General features: G+C 37.1%; 1 protein-coding gene across 3 annotated transcripts in view; it reads right to left on the bottom strand.

Moving 5' to 3' along the window:
* The window catches only part of LOC121857898 (furin-like protease 1), a 51,874-nt gene extending 27,848 nt beyond the window's left edge, over nt 1-24,026 (bottom strand). For 2 of the 3 annotated variants that reach the window (XM_042354142.1, XM_042354143.1), the window contains exons 1-13: nt 23,891-24,026; nt 23,230-23,352; nt 22,966-23,094; nt 22,493-22,658; nt 22,081-22,253; nt 20,853-20,976; nt 19,826-20,010; nt 19,275-19,393; nt 18,664-18,771; nt 18,177-18,264; nt 17,921-18,037; nt 16,842-16,935; nt 3,466-3,801 (exon numbers count right to left, since the gene is read on the bottom strand). In XM_042354142.1, coding sequence (XP_042210076.1) covers nt 3,466-3,801; nt 16,842-16,935; nt 17,921-18,037; nt 18,177-18,264; nt 18,664-18,771; nt 19,275-19,393; nt 19,826-20,010; nt 20,853-20,976; nt 22,081-22,253; nt 22,493-22,658; nt 22,966-23,094; nt 23,230-23,352; nt 23,891-24,025 — 1,897 coding nt within the window. In that variant the 5' untranslated portion in view covers nt 24,026. The remainder of the gene's footprint in view (nt 1-3,465; nt 3,802-16,841; nt 16,936-17,920; nt 18,038-18,176; nt 18,265-18,663; nt 18,772-19,274; nt 19,394-19,825; nt 20,011-20,852; nt 20,977-22,080; nt 22,254-22,492; nt 22,659-22,965; nt 23,095-23,229; nt 23,353-23,890) is intronic. The other variant, XM_042354144.1, reaches the window with a different exon arrangement.
* Between the last annotated feature and the right edge of the window lie 994 nt (nt 24,027-25,020).

Here is a 25,020-nt window from a genome sequence, read left to right as displayed (position 1 = left end):
TGCACAACCATGAACAATGCACAAGCTACACCTGTTTGAGTAAGGAAACAAGCAAATCATGTTTGGGAACAAAATAGCAAACCATACACTTTCCATTGGTCAAGACAACTGCAATCAAACTTGGTCCAACAAAACATTGCAGCTGAACTGTCATAACCTACTGTAGGAGTTAATTGACCCTGACTCATGCAGTCATATCCTCCTGCTCTATACAGTGAAGGCAGTAGTGAAACTTTGGATACATAAGAAGGTACAGTAGTAGGTAGTAGGCAGCTATCAAACAGGGAGGTACTACCACCTGGAAAAATATTGGAGGCATAATGTGTTGTCTAATGGTAGACCCTGCTGCCATATGGCATCACAAAAATTGTGGCCAAGTCCCAGGTTGCTGATCTGACTTTCTGCCTCATTTACACACAATTGCAGGGTCTCAATTGTTTCTCTTACTTTGACAACACAACTTACATACCATATCGTTTCTCACTATTGATCTTTTTTTAATTTTTTTTTATTTCTTTATGGTTCTTTATCATTATTATTATTATCAGTGTTGTTGTTATTATTATTATTTAATTTTTAATTTTTTTTTTTTATAAATTTTATTTATGATGAATTAATTATTATTATTGTTATTATTATAAATATTTTTGCCCCCCAGGCCCCAATGTGGGTCAGTGACATGTGCCCGGGTGGGCTAATCCGAAAAAAGCTGCCCAAAAATGTAAAAGACACTAATAAACTCATGTTTATGGACTGGCTGTTTTTGTTTTTCCTCAAAATAAATACTAAGATAACTTTTTTTGTACATTGAGTTACTTGTGCAGACGTTGTACAGTAGTCATTTCAATCATGGAACATTTGTAAACTGTTTACCAATTAATGCTATTGCTTGACCTACCACCCTAGATGGACAACATTAATGTCTAATTATTGTCTAAGCTTAATTCAGGTCAATTGATTATTGTTCTGCAAGCATTTTAAAATACAAGTGCATATACAGTATAAACATTATATTACGGGCACAAATTTCAATCAAACATGAAGTAAAAACACAAGATGCACAAGTGCTTATTTTGTAATGCAATAAATCCTGCCCAATCCACATTTTGTTAAATCTGCTGCCCATTGAATTGTAGTGCATGTGCATTTTCTGTGCAATTCATATTAAGCCATGGAATATACTGCCAATTAGTCTAAATAATTTGTACATTATTTTAAAATAATTTTTTGGAGGCAAAATTACATCAGACAAATAGTATATTCAAACTTCAATCTAAAAGTCTTTATAAACATTGAATTAAGTGAAAAAATCCGACTTTTATCTTCATACAGTAATAACCAAACACTTACAATATTGTTTTGGCTAACCTTTCTTTAATGTTACACAGCACAGGAGTTATGATCATATTTTCAACTGTTATCATACATATGGTAATAACACTTGGCGATTTATAATAAATGAGAGAGATGTAGAATAAATGATGAGTGAATCATTAACTCTGGTTCACAACATCTTTAATACTGTACTGTACAGTATTGTATATTTCTAGAATAACAAGGATGTAAGTTTTACAAAGCACTTTAAATATTTAAATTTTCTTTATTTAATGTGCATTATTTGATTAAAAATAAATACTAATAAACAATAAAAAATAAAACAAAAGCAAATTTATTACTGCACAGTAACAAGGCTTATTATATAATACCCAGTATACAGTATAATAAGCCTTGTGTAGAGGAGCCATAAGGTGTAGGTCAGAAGAATGTAGTTTGTGATTAAGAGGTACAGTACTCCACACTGATATGGAGGATTGGTCGATTCATTTCTCCAGTTCATAAAACATGAGAATTTGACTTGATTCCAACATATTTTTACCGAGACTGGTGTTATGGCCCGAGTTGTTACTCGCACATCGAGCCACTGTTAGCCATATTTCTAGTACTCCCGAGACTTGTACCGCATCCACACCCTCAAAATCATCAAACAGTGAGTTCTATCTTTTGTAATTTTTCTTTGTTGTTGGACTAGTGTTTTACTAACCTTGCTATACGTTAAAGACCATCGTTGTTGAAGTGCAGTAATAACATTATACCAACAACAACACTCTAGTATAGCGCTTGTGTGTTTGTTTCAGTAGAATATGTAATGTAAGAATACAGACAGGATAGGTGTGTACATGTGTGTACACTAAAAGTAGGTCCCATATGCCTGACACCCTATTAAGAACAATGCAGGTACAGCACATTGTAGACTACAGTATACTACTTTCTGGTACATAAGGAGGCAGTATGGGCAGCACTACACTACCTCCTTCACTTCTTACTACAGTAATTAGAAAGTTAGGTACCCATTTACAGATGGATGGATTAAGGATGCACTGAGCATGAACCAACAACCTATGGGAGTGGAGACAAAAGCTATATCCATGTGGCTACTGCTATGAGCAGTATGGGCAGCAAAGCTATCTTCTAGTGTAGTGGTGTCAGGTGGTATGGCTCTATCACTTATAAGTCTTCAGGGCATCTGGTTGTAAGTGAAAATCCACTTTGCATTTAGAAATGATTCACTGTACAGTACAAATAATTACATACTGGGCAATCCTGATAAATTATTTTGAGATATTACTGCTGGAATACAAAGCCATTTATAGTCCTCTTCCTCTCCCCAGCCTCCCTTCCTTCGTTGCCCTGATCCTCTCCATCACTTTGCTTCCTTCTTGGTTTGTGTGCAGTCCAATATCATCCTCATCATTATTATTATAGCCATTTTCCACACTTTAATGGGTTTATCTGTAGTTACCCGATGGCAGCTTTCCATGCTGCAGTCTCTTGCACTCTCTCTCTTGTTAGGTTCCTAACTCTTATCATCATTTCTTGCATTTCAATGAGTTTGGGGGTACAGTATGTTTTAGGACAAACCCAATTTAATTTCACAAATTCAACTGAACTGATTTTCGTTACACAATATTTACACTCAAAAGCATCTGTGCAAACATAATCCTATGGACTGGGCAGGAACTGCTGTATTGATGTTAAGCATGATGGAATATTTATATTGATTTTAATGCCAAGAAAGCACCTGGAGAATCATTGCACAATAAATTATCTATTCATGAATTGATTTTCAAATTAATTTACACAACTCAAAAGTGATAAAAGGAACTTTACTTAATATTACTATCAAGGAACAAGGTAATCACTGGAAAGCAGAAAGAAAGATCTTAAAACTCCATTCGTATTTTGTTTATAATAAGGCATAGAAATCTATAAATCTCCCTACAAAGCTTTAACATCACATTGATTACATGGTACAGGGGTAATGCTAAATTTACTGAATCACAGAAAAAACTATCTAGTAGCAAATTAAGCATGCAGATAAATTTTTTAATGGGAAAAAGCAAAACATGCAGCTTAAGAGGTTACCACTACAAAAGGAATGTTGGGAATACCCGGCCACTTAGTTACCCTTATGGTGGGAGCTGTCACGGTGGTTTGGTGGGCGAATAGGAGCAGGATATAACTTTGACTTGTAGTCAGGGGATTGGGGAGACTGAGGGGGTTTAGAATACAAAGGGTTTCCTGGCTGGTTGGGGTGCCATGGTCGGGGTGTGGTGCTGGAAGTGGTTGATGTGGTGGTGGTAGTGGTTGGGGGGTTATAAGGATTGGAGATTTGCACAATCCCCCGTCCTCCTACTGCCCCCCAACCACCGCGGTCTCTACGCCCCCCTCGTGCCTGCCACTTCTCTGGGTTAATTCTGGTGCCATGAAAGATGAGTATCCACTCCTCCAGTAGAGTGGCTCCTAGAGGGCGGCGGCAGCAGCAGCAGCGGCAGCGTGGTCAGCATAGGCAGCAGGCAAGGAGGGGGCGGTGCATATTAGCTACACTATCAAGTGAATCCCTCTACAGTAAACCCAATACTTAAAACTGTATTTGCCCAAATACTGTAGTTAGAACCCATCACCAAAGATTTAATTTCAAAAGCCATCCATCTCACACATGTAAATTTTTAGATATGGTAAAAGTTAGACAGCCATATCCCATGTTAAGAACTCCAGTATCATACCAAAGCCAAATGAGCAATGACTGAAAACTACTTGTAGTGACAGACTAAGACCCAAAAAAGTAGTTTATTGGTGCATTAGATGTCAAAGAGTTGCAGTGTTCTCATCACCAAGATCTTCTACTGGTACAATATGTAATACAAAAAAAATCATGCAAAGAAAACCAGGCATTTATAAACCGTTTCCCAGCACTCAACATTTTCAACATAGGAGCTGGAACACCAATGCCAACACCAAAGATAAATTTTCACACAATTTAACACACATGCAGTGTATCCACTCAAGACAGTTTTGATTTACTTGTTTAATAAAATTTTAGGTTCCTGGTATAGGTAATTAATCATCTAATTTTTACCTAATATAAAATAAAGAATTAGTGAATAACCAACAAAAATATCTTTGAGGTTAGTGAAGTATACAGCTAATTTCTGGGGTTTTTTTTAACATGTGATATAACAAAATGATGACACTAGAGTATTGTATGAAGCAGCTGATTAATGCTTGTAAATTTAAAGTTACTCAAACCACAATACTTAGTACCTTCTGAGAGCATGCTATAAAATGTAAAAAAGTGATAATCAAACTCCCAGATGATAACCATGGAGATGTAAGTAACCACTGAAATCTGAATTGCTAATAAACTTCTTCTGCCAGAACCCACCTGTTGCTGGCTGGTTCAACATATATTATCTAGGTGGCCAAGCCTATATAATGTTTTTAATGTGAGCGCCACTTCCTCTTCCTCATCCAAATGACTTAAGGTCAAACATGCAATCCCACTTGAACCACCAGTTACTTCAAAGTACAGTGAACCGAAACACACTTAGTAGACAAGTAAGCTCCTTGAGGCCATATAAATAATTTTCTGCACAAATTCTCTCAGTTCCTGCACCAAGGGAGAAGGGATGGCTACACCCCAGGTCTCTTGTATCTTTTTGATCATAAAATAGGATAGCCTGTGTGAATCCTTCATTTATGACTACAATGTAACCAGCAAGTGACCCGTGTTAGGGATGGTATATAGGTCAATATCAAAAGTGTCTACTACAGCATCAAAACAAGGAAGTATAATTTTTAAAAAGAAACCATTTAGTACTTTAGTGCCACATATGTTTAAATGAAAACTTGGCTGAATATCATACAGCAGACCCTCGCCAACTGCGGATTTCCCATCTGCCGATTACGAGTATCCACGGTTTTTGCTCTCTATACCATTTCCTCAACGGCGGTATTGAATTTCGAGTATCTGCAAATTAGTGTGACATCTTTATTCCTCCGCAGTCTAATGTACCGGGGTATTCCCCTGTAAATGTGAGGAGTGAATTAAAATAATTACCAAAATTTTTTTTTAAGAAAATACAGTATATTGCATTGCCAATTGGCAATCATTTCACCAAAGACACTCTCCCACGATTGTGGGCTAACTCCCGCAGACATAAGAAATGTTTATTCTCCATGTTTTTGAACCTATGATAATAATTTCTTGAATTTTTTGCTCATTCTGTATGAATGATTGTGTGCATGTAATGGTAATAAAAATATTTTTTAATAAATTTAGTCTCTCCTCGACTTACGACAGGGTTCTGGACCGACGACCAGGTCGTAAGTCAAATTGGTCGGAAGTCAAAAAGGCGAAAATAATACATAGAAAATCTAAAATGGGTGTCTCTTTCTTCTCAGCACCACGAGAACTCTCACTTCTACGCTTGCCAGCCATTTTAAAGGGAATTACAAACGGAAATTTTGTCGGTACACAGCGCAATCATTAACGTCGGGACTCGAAAATACGTACTGCAATTTTAAAAATATTTTATACGACTGTGGCGGTAGTATGTCCGGGTAGTTGCAAGTCGAGGAGTAGCTGTATCTACCCACAACTATGAGTTGAAAAACACTTTGTAAATTAGACGATTTCCCACCAATTAAATTTCAGGACGCTATCATCCTCCCAAATTCAGAAATAAATATGTTAGGCCTCACCATTTCCTCCAATATGCCCTGGAAATCACACATCCTTAGTATAACTAAAGCTACCTCCCGAAAGTTGGGAATGCTGTACAGATGCCGCAGCCACTTCACTCCTGAGCAGTTGCTCCAAGTATATAAGGGATTCATTCATCCTACCTTGGAGTACCGCTCTCATATTTCTGGGGTGGCTCTTCTTCTGTCCAACTATTAGATAGGGTGGAATCCAAGGCATTTCGTCTTATTAACTCTCCTCCTTTAGTCGACAATCTCTCTTCCCTTTCTTTTCGCCGCAATGTTGCTTCACTCTCTCTCTTTTACAGGTACTTTAACAGGCAAGGTTCGGTGGACTTGGCATCCTGTGTACCGCCGACAAGGCCGTGGGTTCGTAACACAAGTCTTGCCCGCGGTGCCCACCGTTTCTCTGTGGATGTCAGTCACACGAGAATAACCCGTTTTAGTACCTCCTCCTTTCCTCACACAGCCAAACTGTGGAATGCTCTGCCTTCTTCTGTGTTTCCATGCTCTTACAATCTGTCTCACTTTAAAAAGCTGGTTTTCCAGCATCTTCGTGGTGTAGATTAATACAGTATAACCTTTTTTTTTCTATATTTACAATTTCTTTCCTTTCTTTTTTTTTTCGCCCCCCAGGCTCCGTTGTGGGTCGTTTGACCTGTGCCCGGGTGGGCTAATTCCCGTAAAAAAAAAAAGTTCACAGCTTGGCCTGGTAGGGAGAGGCTGAGATATCCAACACCACACCCCCCTCCTGCTCCCCCCTTTCCCTCCCACAATCCAACACCAACTCCCGTGGAAGTAAGAAATGTTTATTCTCTGTAGGGGTTTGACCTTATGAAGGCGACCTGTGGTATAATGGTCAGCACACTCGCCTCCCAAGTGAATGGTCCCGGGTTTCATTCCTGGGCAGGGTGAAACTATGGGCAAGTTTCTTTATGCCATTTGCCTCAGTCTATTCAGCAGTAATTTGGGAACTTAGATGTTAATTGATTTGCTAACCGTGTTCCATGGTAATGGTTAGCCATTGTAGTTGGCGAGTTGTCTTGTCTTCTCAGACTATTCCTTGACACTGGGTCCTGCAACTCAATAATTTAGGGTGTAGCTGTGTTGGCGACAGCTTCTTCACCTTAAACAAATTCACGCCTAGGCGCCGCCCTTGGGCTGGCCATCCTCATACACAAGGGGCAACCATTATTATTATTATTATTATAATCAATTCTTTTATTTTTATTTTTTACACCTTCTGTATGAATGTACATTCGATGTGTGAATGTACCATAACAAGTGTTAAAAAAAATTATGTAGATCTACCTGAAAATACGAGTTTAAAAATAATAATAACACAGCTTAGCCCTGTAGGGGGGAGAGTTAGGGGGATGTAGCTACAGGAACAGTCTAACTTGGCTTCCAGCCAAGTCCACACATGCATTGAAGCACGCACACACGTTTTCACGTCACACAAATACACACCCATGCTTTACATTTTTCTTATTTTATAGCAGTAAAATTTATATTACCCTGTACTGTACTACAGAACAGCATTTAATTTATATTAAGATATTTTAAATGAATTTGACTCAAATTTAATTAAATGTAAAGGAACAGGCAACTTAGGCTTTGACAAGAATTATTGTGGCCATGGCATCTATCCCCCTATTTCCCATAAGCCTTTAGTCTTGCCAACCACAAAGCTTTTTAGAAACCTAACCCCGTGGTTGGCAAGGGAATACAGCACTCGTCTTCATATTTTTTAACCAATTTATTCATCTCGGTTTTATGACACTACCTACATTTGTGAAAAATTAACATGGTCCAACTGAAGGAAAATACTCATTTTCCAAAGATATGAATGAAATTCCTCTTAAAGACCCTTGATGCAGCAAAACTTTTGCACCATATGTACTACAACTGCCACCCTGGATTCATTGGGACTAGCTGCAATTACGGTAGTAGGCAGCTATCAAACGGAGGTACTACAGCCTGGGAAGATATTGGAAGCATAATGTGTTGTCTAATGGTAGACCCTACTACCTTATGGCATCAAAAACATTGTGACCAAGTCCCAGGTTGCTGATCTGACTTTCTGCCTCATTTACACACAATTGCAGGGTCTCAATTGTTTCTCTTACTTTGACAAAGCAATATGCAGTATAACACTGTATATTGTTTCTCACTCCTGATAAGTTTTATCTTTTTCTATTTCTGTATTCATACTGTAGTATTTAAGGTTAATTCCCCCCCCTCCCCCCAATGACCCAAAGTTGGCTGGTGACCTGTGCCCAGGTGGGCTTATTCCCATAAAAAGAAGATCCAACACCAGAAGTCAAGTTTAGAGTACATTTCGTGGGACCACAGTATTCTAGGGAAAGCAAAAATGGTTAGAAATGCAGGAGAGCAATTCATTCCACTGTACTGTACTGCAAAAGCTCACTCATATGGAGATGTTCTACCCAGCAAAACTCTATACACTCTAGTGCAAACAATCCAACATCACCAGAAACAAGAGAAATGGGTAGGTAAGTTCTGGTTTACCTAGTCTCATTAGTGGCCTTCCTAGCAATTCAACTTCCTCAATTTGTAATCTTCCCAATCAGAGAGGAGGGGGTCAGCCAATTGAAAACACTGAAACCCACAGATGGTCTGGGGCAGAGAAAGGAGTTGGCAGAGGTGCATCTAAAGGACAAAGTGGAAGGAACAGTGGGCTGGATGGGAAAATGAGTGGCAGGATTGTTAGGTGGGTGGTCACTCTAATCAGAACAGCAGAGCTTTCCTTCTAAGAGTTTTAGCTCACAGCCAAAATTGTCCAGAGATAACAGACATCTAGCACACATTGTAGCCCACACTGTAGACAAGATGAGAATGGTGCAGGGCATGATGGAAAGCAGAGCCAGTTGATCAAGTCATGGACATGGCCTGACAGGCCACCCATCGCATTTCTGGCAGTCAACATCCAGGTTGTATTTTCAGTGTCAGGGTCACAGAAGAAGCCCTTTTAGGCAAAAAATATTTTATTTATGGAACTGGGACTTACAACTGAAGGAGAGGCACTCAATTAGGATTAAAGTTTTATCTAGAATTTAGCATTTTCACATCTTTGACTTTTTTTAAATGTTATCTCCTGTTCAAATGTTATTGCAGGTACTATTCTCTTCATAACATGGATAAATATGCAAACAAGAAGTTTAGCATAGTACTGTACAGTATTATCATAAAACCAGTTCACCTGCATTGTCTACTCTGCCAGTAAGCACAAGAAGCCCTCCAACATCATGTGGGCTCTGCCAAACAGTGTTCCGAAATTAATTTCTGACAAGTCACTCACTTATGTGTTATAGGTCACATGTGTATCACAAAGAAATAGGTGATTGCAAGATGATTAAAAAATCTCAAAACAATTAACTGTTTCCAACAAGATCAATGTTGTTGATAAAATAATAATAATATTAATAATAGCTGGCCTTTTGTTTCACAAAAGTGTCCCCATGTGCCACATGCATAGGTGGCCAAGCTGCTTTGATTACTTAGTTCATATTCTGCTTCCATTGTAGAAGGTTGCTCCCTCTGTGTTGTGCAGTACTGCACGTTACTGTACCAGGACACAATCAGCCAAGAATACAGTGTTACAGCAGTGTTAAAATGTAAAAAGTGATGACAGTTACGTATAATGTACTGTACATTCATTAAGTGTGAAAGTACCATATGTACAGTACAGGAAAAGGGAAACACTTGAGCACCTTGACTTTCAACTTTATTTAAGGCATCTTTCTTCAGATCATAAGACCCACTAGTCCCACATGCCAACAATGGCCGACCTGACATGGCATCAAAGTCAGAAACTTGAGACCACTAATCCTCTACCCCACGTCCACTGCAAATGTGATGTGATTTTGCATTAGGTCAGGTCAGTAACACGAAACCCACTAATCCCCTACCCCACCTTCATCGCTAGTGTTAAGACATAAAAAGTATTACAATTACGTATTACATTCAGCATAGTGGACAATGTATGCCTACTGTGGGTTCAAGACGACAGCATTTGCTGGCGAGTACAGTTTACTGTATACAGTACATTATTTTCTTTATTTACAATATATTGTACAGAGGTATTTGCATAAATAAATACCTGTACAGCTCTTGTGTCTGTCCGAGATAAGTAGTTTAGACTCCGGGAAAACTTTCCCATACAGGGTGGAAAATTCTACTCTCTTGGCTGTGAGAGCTCCATTCATGCCTTGCATGCCCTTATCATAAAAAAAAAAAAAAATAAATAAATAAATAAATAAATACTGTATAATTATTTAACCAAACTTTTAGGTAAACTATTCAAGATTGTTTTGGTAATTACAACTGATTTTATTGACTGGTGTTAACATTTCTTAAGATTTATTTTTCTATAAAAGAATATCCATATCATTACACTGTATTGTGTCAAAATACTCTGGTTAAGGATCTTGAAAAGAATTTATTCAGGATCATTAGGGTATCAAATTCATTTCTCTAACACAATTAGAACAGATACTGTGAATAAAAGTTATAAAATTTTTTGCAAGCAAAAATAGTTTTGCCTGTGCCTGCAATCTAAATGTAATGGGAGACTGTTTTCCATTTGAGATGTAATGATGATATAAGTAGTTTAGGGTATAGATGATATACGTAGTTTAGACTCTCAGAGATGTGCAATAGTATCTATCTGTATGAGATGGGTACTTTAGAGTCTCGGAACTTTTTCCAGTACAGTACCTGGAAAAATTCCAGGAATGTGGGATTTTTTCTGGGTTTGAGAGAGTTGTCTCATTACCCAGAAATCTGTTATCATGTTAGAGCTCTGCACCAATTGTTTCAGCTAATGGGGATATCACCGAGACAAAATAATTGAATATAATAATGTCACAAGACACAGTCTATCCAAAAACTGCTTCACAGCCTTTAGATTTCAAATACAGTACAAAATCTGCAATTTTCATTCAGCACTTCTACGATCCCTACTAAGAGAGCTTATAGACGAGTCATACCAAGGAAAGTCATCTTGTGCAGGGTACTGTAATTCTCTTTGTGACCTCTGGACAATAACAATTTGAAATGGAATAGACATCATTATGTACTCTAACCAGATCCTCAACTCTAACTAGATCCTCAAGAGGACATCAGAGGAGTTGACCTAGTTTTAAGAGTGATCAACTTCCTGATGAATAATAGTCTGGACATTGTTTCCATAGTTCCTGGAGGTAATTGTTTTACTGTAAGAAGGGGTCATGTGATATTGAAACCAAAAGTAACCAAAGCATGGTCAGAGACTGCTTGATCAATCAGGTTAACTTCAACATCTAATACATGATCACAGTCAGCAGGAGGCAAAACTAGGTCTAGAGTGTATCCAGAAAGATGTGTTGGACACAAAATATGATAGACAAATTGTTTAGATCAAGAATTTTCAAGAACTCGGAGGATATTAAGGAAGGCACTACAATTTTTTTTAATATGTAAATTAGTGTTCTCAATTACTTTTTAAAATTGTGAAAAATATGCAAAAACACTATGTACTGCTGCAGTCAGTATGATGATGCACTGTTCTTGCTACACTGCTTTGAGCAATATCATACTATGAGAAACTACAAACAGGAAAAAAGAAACAATACAAAGAAGTAAATACAGTACCGATATAATTAACATATAAGTAAGAATATTTAGAGAACAAAAAACTAATGCGAGTAGTAAATTATAGTAAAATGTGTTGTGCCAGTTCATAATGTAAACAATGTTACTGTGAAGCATTAACCTTTTAGAAAGAAAAGTATCCCTTAGGTATTTTATTCAGGCTAATGCCAGATGATTTTATTCAGCTGAGGGGAGTCCCTGCCTCCTAAAGGGTTAAACTTCAAATGATACATCTATCACTGATAGGAATAAATTGGATATAGTACAAGTGATAGAAGTGATCAAATTAGGTAAGGAGAACAGTAAGGATATAACTCCAGGAGTAGAAAACAGGACTCAATGTGGATACATGGTATGAAACGCTATGCAGTCACACCTCCCACCCTGCAATCTTCAAAATGGAGACTTCAGTACAGGCAAAATTAATGCTTTTCTTGGATTTTATACATCAAACTGCACCTTTTAACCCCCCAAAAAAGTAATTTACTTTTGCCCGATCAGGGTTAATTCAGGGACGGATCCAGAGGGGTCCAGACCCCCCCCTCCATCAGAAAATTCAAATACTTTTTCTTTAATGCAATATTGTACTCAAACGTGTTTGTATAGTATACTGTAAAATGTAATTATTTTTGACCTCAGAATATCTCCTAATATCAAGTGCAAATAGGTTCAAAATGGCCTAAAATGCCCAAGATATTAGTCTGATTTCAAAAGAAATTCTGGGGTGGGGCTTACAGTAACCCCCAAAACCCCCAGTGGGCTCGCTGTGCTCACCATGTTCCCCCACCCACAACTTCTCGGACCCCCCTTGATTTTCCTGGATCCACCCCTGTAATTACAATACGTATATTGTAGATATACAGTGGTGTTTGCAGACATAAATACAGCTCTGCAAGAAGTATAATTTAGACTCCTGGAAAACTTTCCCCAGTACTGTACCCGGAAAAATTACGAGGATGTGTGATTTATTTCCAGGGATGAGAAAATTCATCTCCATACCTGGAAACCTTTCAATCCTAGAACCCCTCTGTATCAATTATTCTAGTGAACAGGTAGATTACTGCAGCTACAAGGTAAAAAATTATAGAAATCATGAGCCCTACCTTATTACTACCTGTTGTCCTGCATAACTAACACGAGGTCATCTTAATCAACATACAGGGATATTGCACCACAAAAACCGATGTCCCATTAACAGCAGATTTGCATAACCAACGATTACATACAGTATTGGGGAAATACCCCGAAAGTTTCGTTGATACCCAGGAGATACGACGATTAGGGAGGAGTGGCAGAGCCGTTTTGAATTTGGCGGGCAGTGGCATGGTACAAATTCTTGCTACGAGAGGGCTCTGCGCTGCCTCTGACCCATTCTCCGCACTAGTTTACACTTACCATGTGTCTCCTACTTCATGTTTTATCATTATTTCCGGCTGTGTGTGTTATGCAATCATGCCTAAATGCCCCAGTGATAGCTCCTCTTGTGCTGTCCATCTTAGGGTCAGCTTGATGTGTTGTGATAAGGCATAATAAGAGTGAAGATGGACTAACAATGATTGGTAGGCTGGATTTTTTGCTATTTCCGACTTCATGTGCAATACAATCATGCCTAAACATCCTAATGATAGTTCCTCTTATGCTACCCCTCTTAGGGGCAGCTTGATGTGATGTGATGGGGCATATTAAGTCGTAATAAGAGTAGTGATGAACCAGCAAAGATTGGTAGAGAATTGAACTTGCTACCCTAGACTGTATCGACCATCCTCAACACAAGCAAATAACAGTCTAAATTTATGCTTTACATTCCTTATTTAATACTTATTATGCTTGCTTTTTAAGTCTGCTTTATTTTCTTGCTTGACAGTGTGTACAACAGATACATATCAAGGGTAGATGGGAGTTTTTGGGGGGTAGCCAGTCCCCAAGCCCCTGAATTTGTTATATTCTCATTCACTAACCAAAAACTTTTCACAGTCCCTATATGTGTCAGTTATCAGGGTATATCTGTATCTGTGAACTAATTAAATGAAGTTTATGCAACAAACCTTCAAATCCACATTTCTAGACATGTATCTTGGTGATATGTTTGTATATGAAGTAAAACTCCTCCTTATACCTAAATGAGGGAACACATTCAAGATCTTGTCTAAAAGGCTGAAACATATGCAACATCTTATCTAAATACTCCATTTTCTCTACATTATAAAGATAAATGTTCAGTGGTTCTTGGCTTAATTTTCACTATTTCAACTTTATAATCCACTTTTCCTTCTTCCTGCATTTACTCAATGACTTTTATATAACAGTACTATATAACTCTTCCAGGCACTCCCTTCCCATCTGCTATATTATAGAATTTCATAGCCTAATCCTTTTGTTTCTGCTATGATCTTAAATTTTGGATAAGTTAGCTATACCATTAGACAGGAAGGGTGGCAGAGGGTTCATATTTCTTCATCCATCAACTCCCCCTTACTTATTCAACTTAAGTTAAACAAGACCAAAAAAATAATAAAAATATATAATAATAATGCAGACAGCCATTACTGTACCACCTCCCTTCATCAAAACAGAGTCCTTACAAGGAAGTCAAGGTACCTTTACAGACTTAAAATGACATGAGCGACTATCCCATATAAACCTTGCCGATACTAATGAAACGGAGAATAAATTAACAGTATAAATAAATATTCCTCACTGGAGAAGATTATGATTCCTATTTCTTCCCTTGATGGCTCATGTTGCCACATCCACACTTAGGATATACAACTACCTTTTAACATACTGTATTACTATTAACTATTTTTAATTTCTTGTTTCTTTTAATCTCTCTATTTCATATTTAATATTGATGAACGTATTAAATGAGTTACAGGTATACTTTGATAACTACAGTAGTACCCCGATTTACGCGGTCAATTGAACCCATGGGGTACCGCGGAAAGTGAAAACCACGTAAAGTGAACAACAGAACATATGGGATTAATTCCAATAGAGACTGGCCCGACCCCCAAACTCCACTTTTTCAGACACAATACCTACGTTGTAGTAAAAATTACGTCTTAATTTTATGATGGTATGCACACACAATTAATAATTAAGAGAAATATCAATAATATTAGTTTTTTTAACACTTACATTAGTAGAAAAGATGGCTGGGCACATGGGGATGGGGGGTTGGTTCCGAGGCAGAGGGCAGATTATTGGCCCTCACCTGTATCACTTGTATCAATTGTATCACTATCCACCACATAGGCTTGCAGGGCCTCTTTGTCAAACTCCTCAAAGTCCTTTTAAGTCCATATCCTCACTATCACTGACTTAGGCCGGCTGTGGTGGGTGGCGGGTGAAGAACTCGGTAATGTTTTGATGACTGGGTGACCTTGTGCGCATCCTGCCCTCGCCGCTTCCCGCGTATATGAGTAGATGCACCGCGGAAAGTGAAAGTTCGGTTCTGGCGAGGCACCGCGTAAATGAGAAATCGCGGAAAGTGAAACCGCGTAAAGCGGGGTAATACTGTATTTATAACTATCAAGTGATTTTATGATTAGAGACAAGATAACTAATTTTTTACCAGAAGGCCAAGCTATTTTACATACTAGTTTATATACCAACTTAAATAAAAAAAGTGACACCTTCACTGTTCAATTATGTTCTGTGCATGTGCTGTCTACAGAATGTATTAATCGGAGTAATGAGTAATTGCAAATTCATTTTAATTTTGTTTATTGTATATTGGATTTTGAAATATTGCCCATCATGATTAAAAATTTAATTTCTCTGAATGACACTAGATGACAATGAGCAACTAATCCAAACCACTCTAGTCAAATAATCACAGGGCAGTTTCTCCCATAACCAGCTGTGATCTTTCTACTATAAATACAGGTGCTCCTCTACTTAAGAACGTTCAACTTACAACTTTCAGAGATACAAACATCATCACAGAGAGGTTACTTGACAGAACAGGTGTTAATGTGGATGAGACTGGATTGTTTTGAAGAAAATTCCAGAAAGAACAAACATTACCTTAGAGAAGAGTGAGCCAGGTTTTAAGGTTGTATTAAAGGGTATAGCTGTACTAAATATCCATAATCTTTTCATATTTTACTATATATTTGGTATCTACAAGAGTAAAGTTGGACTTACAAACAAGCCTCAGGAACATAAATCTTTCGCAAGTAGAGGAGCACCTGTATACCCTCAACAATAAATACCTTAACCCTTTTTCCTTCATCCACCTAACTTCAGCCACATGCCACAAAACTAATCAATAAAATGACTTCTCAAAAATTGTGAATCTTGCCTCTCATATATTAGAACATATCTGGTAGTCCTCTATCATATAAACTTGCTCAAACAAATTCTATTAAGTCTTGCTTCAAATCCTACATTGGATTAGGTTCATAATTACATTGGTTTTGAAGGTAATAAGAACAATATGACTACTTTATCTTATGTTGATTAGTTCTGTAAGGAAAAAGACAATCAAGAACTGGTGTCACGTATGATTATGGAACACTAGGAGACAAACTTCTTCTAGAATAGTCACTCTCAAACCTGTGATGCTGCCATTATATTAATTACATAATACATTAATACTGCTTTAACTGAGAGTACTGGTACTACAATCAAATTATCTTCAAGGTGAGTAATCATTCCTCTTATTTACCAATTGAGGATTTTTATTATGTTTTATATATTGAATTCCTTTTCATATAAAAGTTAAAAATACAACTACAGTAGAATAAATATACCCTCATATATGGCAGACAGCCCGCAGGTGTGTGGAACAACAAATGTGACTTTACGCTCTCATTCTCACCAACTCGAGACAATGAATGGCTCAAGTAGATGAGTCCCACCACAACGTGACACACACACATTATTCAGCAGGCATAAATTCTATAACACAACATTATCTCCAGTAAAAAGGGGAAAACTCTGAAAGGTTTAGTTTTATTTCTGCAATGCTGAAATAAAAGAGGATTTCAAGTTATTTTATAAGTGAGAGAGATTAGGTTGTGCAATAATCATAACACGAATGAGAAAAGTAATTTTGGTTATAAGTTAATGCACTGCAACTACTACTCTACACAGTTAAGTTGAAATAGCAAGTTTAAGCATTTTGTTGTTGTACTTACCAGTGGTGAAGAAATTACCATTGTTATGTATTTCCAATTTCCACTTGCCAAGTGGACGTTCACCCCACATGTGGACGGTCAAGAATGGCCAAGACTGTCAACAAATCCTTATTAAAGTAATCACAAAATGTGGAATTATATTTGTTTCAAGGATCAACAATAACAAATATAAAACACTGTTTATGAAAACTTACAACTGAAACAATATTAAATTCCACCACACTAGAAAGAAGAAACAGGTATATGAAATATTATAACAAGATTTACCAAAAGAATTTTTTTTAAACAGTAAGAGGTTAATATTCAAATTATAAATACTATTCTCCAAACATTATAATCATAGGTGATTTCAAGAATACCTTACCTTGCAATTATGTTAAAACTTACTAAACGTGGGGCAAAATTATCTAACTTTAACTCCTTCAGTACCAGCATCTCACCCCGACCCCTTGACAACATCCATGTATCCAATACTTATGCCAGGTATGCTCTGGTAAATGCAGGCTTTGTTTCTGGATGCTGGTGACTAAATATCTCTGCCAGTAAAACTCAGCTGCCATCTACAACATGTTCTTCAAGACCACCAAGTTGACATTGCCAAGTTTTCTCTCCCTGGTACAAATTCTTCACAAGAATTTTGACACACACACACACACACACACACACACACACACACGCACACACACACACGCGCACACACACGCATGCACACACACGCATGCACACACACGCATGCACACACACACACGCATGCACACACACACACGCACACACACACACGCCACACACACACGACGCACACACACACACACACACACACACACACACACACACACACACACACACACACACACACACACACACACACACACACACACGCACGCACGTGCACACGCACGCACACACATATATATCACACCTACAATATGCAATGTCCCAATAACTGTGAAATACCTCTTGCTTGAAAACCTCACAAAGTACTGACCATTTGCAATAAGGGAAATGTGACATTTCTCAGTACATAATGACCTACAGTGTTACTACTACTGCAAAATAAATGTATATAATGTTACACTCACACGAAAGCCAGAGCGAGAATTATCGTGGGGTCGTTGAGCAAGCAAAGTGGATTTCGTGCCGGCAGGAGAAGACAAATATATCTCAATGTCACCTCTATGATCAGCTGTTAGAGATACCTGCAAAGAACAATGTCAATATCATCTTCTCATAAAAGCAGTTATTGTAAAGTGTTTATATAAACTGTCTAACTTGTTGAATGCTTTACAACTACATACCTATATACTGTATTTCAGATAATAATTGTATTTATGTTACCTTTGCTTGGACATGTTCCAAGAAGTTGACCCCTGGACAATCTTCAACATCTAGTTCCAAGGAAACAAAGCTCTTCTGAGGGATTAATCTGGAGACAAATTTGATCAGTCAAAGTAAACTTGGCATTTTATGTGTACAGTATATATATTTCCCAAAAATGAAAAATCCTTAGAGCCACAATCATATTGTGTATTAATAATCCTTTAACAGATGACAGTTGTCTATTGTGGATGGATAAAAACTGTTTATTACTTATGGTTACTTCTGTTAGAGGCACACACACATGAAAAATATCCTATGGTCAAGGGTTCTTCTTTTAAACAAGACTTAGTGCTTGGTCCAACCATAACCAGGTTATGCAATTAACACACTACAGTATAACTGTAATAAGCATATACCTGTACAGTACTACAGTATATTAGACTATCTAAACATCACGGCAGACTGAGTATCAAAGTACATCAACATTATATTTTGGTAAACTTACTTATCAACATGTGGAGCTTTGACCTCACACTTGCGCTGAGTTGGAACGCTGGTCCAATTTCTTGCCAGCTGAACCATACCATAGGAATCCATGAGACCATATCCAAACCTGTGCCAGTTATGGACAGTTAGTAACATGAATTGTACAAATAAAATGAAATATGAAAAATAAATCATGAAAAAATTACAGACTACTGTACTTGGTTGTGATGAAGTTTCAATAAAAGATATTTTGACCACTTTTCAACATCTAAGTAACCAGCACAAGAAATAACAAATAACTCAAGAAGTTCACAAGTATACAGAAAGGAAGTTTCAATTCAATGCTTACAGATAATGAAATGATTCTGAACGACTGAAAATGTAACACTTTGAAGGCAATGTTAGATAGGCAATGGTTGGAATTTTTTTTCTTTAAAAGTACAAATTAAAAGTACTGTACATTGTCAGCTATTTAGTATTCCATTGCTTTATAGTCCTTTAGTAAATGTTACCCAAAATGTGAAATTATTAACAGTGCATTGCTGTACAAGTACAGTACAGTATAATAATTAGGACAAAATTTGCAATGAATTAAACGGCAAATTATTTCAACTTTCCCATTGTTTGTACCTGTGAGAAACACGACGTCCTACACCATTGGTCTGCCAATCAGGAGCTATCAAATTTTCTGGACGGGCAGTTCGCACAACAATATGCTGCATATCTCGCCACGTAATATCCCGATTGACCTTTTCATAAAAAAGCAATATGTATTTCAGTACTAAAGTCTAGTTTATTGCTATAAAATTTGCTGTGTGAACATAAACTTGCATGGTTATGTACACACTGGTACCATTGAAAATACTGATATTAATTTAAATTGAAAGAAGTTTTATAAAAACAAATTCAAGGTTTCACCACGAACAATACACATCTGGGAAACTATTACAGTATCTGCAAAGTAAGAAAAGACAAAAGCCCAACAATTTTGAGGGAAGTCAAGTTAATACTATTCAACAAAGAAGGCAGCATAAATGTGATACAAAAACAATCATCAATTGAGTGTGAGTCATCAATCACATTTACTACTGGGAATGCTTATGTACACAAGTGAGACCAAACTTCATAGAATTTCAATAACTAAAAGAAATCAAGTACAATACTGTACAATATTTCGTTACCTGAAGAGCTAAAGCACAAATTGCTGCAGCCAGAGGAGCAGAGGCAGATGTGCCAGTGTGTGTGGTTGTGCAGGAGTGGTGAAGATCAGTGGTAATGATTTGGCGCTCACCCTGTGATCCTGAACTGTATGTAGTAGCAAGGGTGGAACTGCATGCTTCTGAGTACCAGGGAACACTACCCGCTTCTGTGAAGTTAGTTATGCCTTAGTTAAGTTTTTCTTTACCAAACACATATCCTTGTCTTTACAGTGTTAGTTACAATATACTGTATGAATGAAAACAAAAATCAATGGGATGACAAAACGTTTCTAATTTAGTTACCCTGATAATCCTTTAGTTTTAAAATCTCAGCCTGTACCTACTAATATGCAGTGCTAAGCTTTTATCCTCTATTCAGTACCTATAATTAATTTATGCAACTTTTTGGGGGCATGGAAAATTTGAAACTTTACAATGACACCCACATATAACTTTTATATGCCTCAAACATTAATCAAAAGATCCCAATTTGCCTAACACAAATACTAATTAGTTTGGGAGGTCTGTGATAAGTAAATGTGATTAACTAGTTTCAATCCAACACATTAAAAGTTAGTAGCAATATTCATATCCTAACTCGGTACTAAAGTCAATGATGCAATTCTCCAATAAAACCAGTGTTTCTTCTTCAAATGACTCAACATTAGCTTTGTTAATTTAAATACATTTTTCAATTTATTTAGTTTGACACCCAAAAGAAGTATCCTGGTCTCTTATGATGGTTTCTGTGATACTGTGTACAGCTGAATGGATTTGGAGTGACCTGGGATCAAATCAGCGACCCTAAGGATAGGAGGTAAGTGCTGTTTTCCACACTCCAACTTGAATGCCACACACCACATAGTAATAACCATTTTTTACCACATTTCTTAAATAACATATATCTAATTATTCTGCCAAAGAATAGGCTTATACTTTGACTTTTTGTTAAACTTGAGTAGTTAAAGTGGTATAAAGGTCTTTCCCAGTTGGTAAGTTAGGATGATACCTGTGGCTGAGGAGATGCTAAGAGTCCATATGGAGTTGGTGTAGCCATCACAGTTACAGTTGTCTTGGTCCCGACCTCCATTACCTGATGCCCACACAAATATAGACCCTTTACCACCACGACCCTGAAAATGTGACAGTGTCAATGGTGGCAAATTTAGACAATCGGTTGGAAAGACAGAAAAATCTTGCCTCCAACTTAAATATTAATCTGCCTATCATATCTCTATAATAAAAATAAGACCATTCAAACAAACCATCCAAGTTCTGTCCTTACACTCTTAGCAGATACTGAAGAGATTCATTAAGAAAATGTTCATAGATACAGTACAGACAAACACACACACACACTAAAATGAGTATCTCTTCCCTCTTAGTTAGGAGAATAAAACAGAGGCTCCACATTTAAATACTGTACATATACCCTGTATTATTAATTTCTTTCCCAAACCTTTAAAAAAATTATAAAACATTGTTCCATCAATACAAGTTATTCAACATAACTTTTATGTCAAGGCAAAGATAAATGAGAATTATTAGCCCTAAAGAAGGTATTAAAAGCTTTCAATGAAATGGCTAGTTAAGCTTACAATTAAATGGCTAATTAATTTTTAAATTAAATGCCTAGATAGGCTTTGAATTAAATGGTTAGTTAAGCTTTCAATTAAATGGCCAGTTAAGCTTTCAATTAAATGACCACTTAAGCTTTCTATTAGATGGCCAGTTAAAATTTCAATTAAATGGCCAGTTAAGCTTTCAATTAAATGGTCAACGAAGCTTCCAATTAAATGACCAGTTAAAACTTTCAAGTAAATGTCTAGTGAAGTTTGAAATTAAACGGCTAAGTGCATCTCGCCACACACAAATGAACCACAAAACACTGCTAGACTAACAGTAAGGTCTAGCCTCCTGTAATTTAATCCTTCAAATAATAGTGTTTTTATATCGAACAAACTGCACCACATTCCTTAAATTATATATATATATATATATATATATATATATATATATATATATATATATATATATATATATATATATATATATATATATATATATATATATATATATATATATATATATATATATATATATATATATATATATATATATATATATATATATATATATATATATATATATATATATATATATATATATATATATATATATACACACTCTATAGGAACTAGTACTGCTGTTTAATGAGTAATGGAGAAGTGTCTTACATTTACGATTCCTTCAACAAAGGCTCGTGTCGCTAACTGTCCGGGACCATCAACAGTTTTCCCATCATCATCAGGACCCCAGGAGGCCGAATAGATGTCTATGTGCTGGGGATTGAGAGCCAAAGACCTTGCCTCGACTGCATCTGTTACGTCCCCATCTAACATACGCACACCTGGAAGTGAAATCACATTAATTATGAAGCGTGACTCTCCAGAAAAAGCGTAAATTTGACTAATATCTACAGTATTTACCTAAATACACAGAAGTGACAAATATCTCGATATTAGATCATTTCAATAATAATAATAAAGTATAATAATAATTATAATAATAATAATAATAATAATAATAAAATTGAAAAGAAGTTGTTAAAAGAAGAGATATCAAAGGTTTTCAGTGAACAATGCTGACCTCCTACTGATGCTTCAAAGGCCACACCAACAGCACAGATGGTATTGTTAGCATCAGCGGCCACCTCTCCAGCACAGCGTGTTCCGTGACGGTTAGAGTCAACCATGTCATAACGAGGCATTGGGTCTGGGTCATGGCTATTAACATCATAGGATGCATTGGGGTCCTGTAGCATATTTAGTAAAACAAAAATATCATGAGTGCATCTGAAATGTATCCAATCGATATATGTGAGGCAATATTTTACATTTTGAAATATAATCTACTGTACATGTTAAGATTCCTATAAAAAATAGTCTACATTGTACTTCAAAATATATAATGAAATAAATTTTGGGGTTAAAACTTAATAAATTTTCAATTTAATTACCGTACACAATAATTATTCACTTACTAACTTTCAACATAAACAATTACCATTTTACACAATCCTTAACTTTCACAATACTCATCCCACTGGACTCATTACTTACATAATTTTTGATGAGATCAGGATGGTCCTTCTCGAGGCCATCATCAAGAATGGTGACCACTACGCCTTTGCCACTAACGCCCTCCGCCCATGCTGCCTGCACATTCATGTCTAGGGATCCACCACGATTCTGTCCAAGTCCCAAACTATCATTACTTCGATCAAAAAGGTCTTTAATTTATACACACTTTACAGTATTATTATGAGGAGGTCCATTAGTAAAATAATGGTAAAACAAATAACAATAAAAAACCACAGCACTCACCAGGTACCACATCTGGGGCCACTTGGGGTCGTTCATCCAGGTGGATCTATGGGGAATCTTTGGGTGGTCTAAAAAATCCCTCTTAACACGTCGCTTTACCCTCTGTTGTTCTGCCCATCGTACCTGAAAAACCACAGAAATGTATACATATGTCTCAGGGCAATGATCATAACGTACCTATGTCTCAGGGCAATGACCATAACGTACCTATGTCTCAGGGCAATGATCATAACGTACCTACGTCTCAGGGCAATGACCATAACGTACCTATGTCTCAGGGCAATGACCATAACGTACCTGTCTCAGGGCAATGATCATAAGAAACATCACCGTTTGTAATTTTTAATCTGTAAAACCTATATACTATACAGCAATTCTTTAATACAGGAAAATAATCTTCACAACTCATCGCCACCATCACTGAGCACTTGTACACGGTGATGCCTGCAGTGAGGTAGAGAGAGAGGAGGGGCTGGTACTCGGTGATGCCTGCAGTGAGGTAGAGAGAGAGGAGGGGCTGGTACTCGGTGATGCCTGCAGTGAGGTAGAGAGAGAGGAGGGGCTGGTACTCGGTGATGCCTGCAGTGAGGTAGAGGGAGGAGGGGCTGGTACACGGTGATGCCTGCAGTGAGGTAGAGAGAGAGGAGGGGCTGGTACTCACGCTTGTTTCACCCATGAGGTTATCGTGGTGGGTGTGGGAGGGATCAACGGAGCGCCGAGCTACTCTCCGGTGCCGTAGTAGATACACATCATGAAATATCTGAAACAGGAAGAAAACACATAAGCATAAAGACATGGTACTTCTTATGCGAGTGTATTAATCACAGTATATTCCTGTCATGTTTGTAGAAATTTAATTCATTATCTGCTCACGGTCGTGTATATTTCAATGTGATTCTCAACTTATAAAATTTTGTTTTTGCATAATGTAGTTTGAATGATACGTAATTTGTCTTGGTATGACTTTTTGTGGGTAAAAATAAGTATATATTAAATATCTTTCTCGCCAGAAACGGTCATCCCAACAATTATGAAGAGAATCATTTAGAAATACATCATTACTTCAGGACAAAATCGGACAGGTTTGCAACAGTCTATCAGCTGTAAATTTTGAGAAGGGGGCGAGGCATCTTTTCTCAGCTGGGAAAACACGCACTATAGTCAGCAGATTAAGCCTATCCTGTATCCCGGTGCCACGTGTTTTCAACGGTGAGAGGATAAACTCATCAATCAGAGTACAGTCTTTATATCTGAGGGTTGGCGACCACAGTCCTCCACTCTAAACGTTCTCAGACTGTTTTTACCAATCCTCTAAGTCTAAGGCTTTGTATTTCTCTGGGGACCCAGTTTTTAATTTAATTTACCCATCCCAGTTTCTGCCTCCCCCTGGCTCTCTTACCCTCAGCTTCCCGCACTGATAATTCTGTTATGATCCCCTCATCCTTATAATGGATCAAAATATATCATTTTTCTTTACCTGTACATTTCAAGTATTTCTCTTGAAACTTCTATTAATCTTAGTACATCTTCATTTGCTTTCCTGTCAGTGTAGCTTATTCTTAGTATTCGCCTATAATACCACATTTCAAAGGCCTCCAACATCTTTCTGGTGTCTACTGAAAGTGTCCACGCTTCTGTGTGGATAACTAGGCAAGTATCAATTATGACACTTTTCGGAATTAAAACATGCTTGCAGTCACATAACCGCCAAAAAATTAATGTAGCATTATGTTGCTTGATAGAATATAAATATGGCAGACAGTAATCGGTATTGCAGCTTACAGTAAAACA

Source organism: Homarus americanus, unplaced genomic scaffold (assembly GCF_018991925.1).
Source record: "Homarus americanus isolate GMGI-L3 unplaced genomic scaffold, GMGI_Hamer_2.0 scaffold6354, whole genome shotgun sequence".
Classification (NCBI taxonomy): domain Eukaryota; kingdom Metazoa; phylum Arthropoda; class Malacostraca; order Decapoda; family Nephropidae; genus Homarus; species Homarus americanus.
The sequence above is the reverse complement of the archived record's forward strand: the minus strand, read 5'-3'. Positions and strand labels throughout refer to the sequence as shown.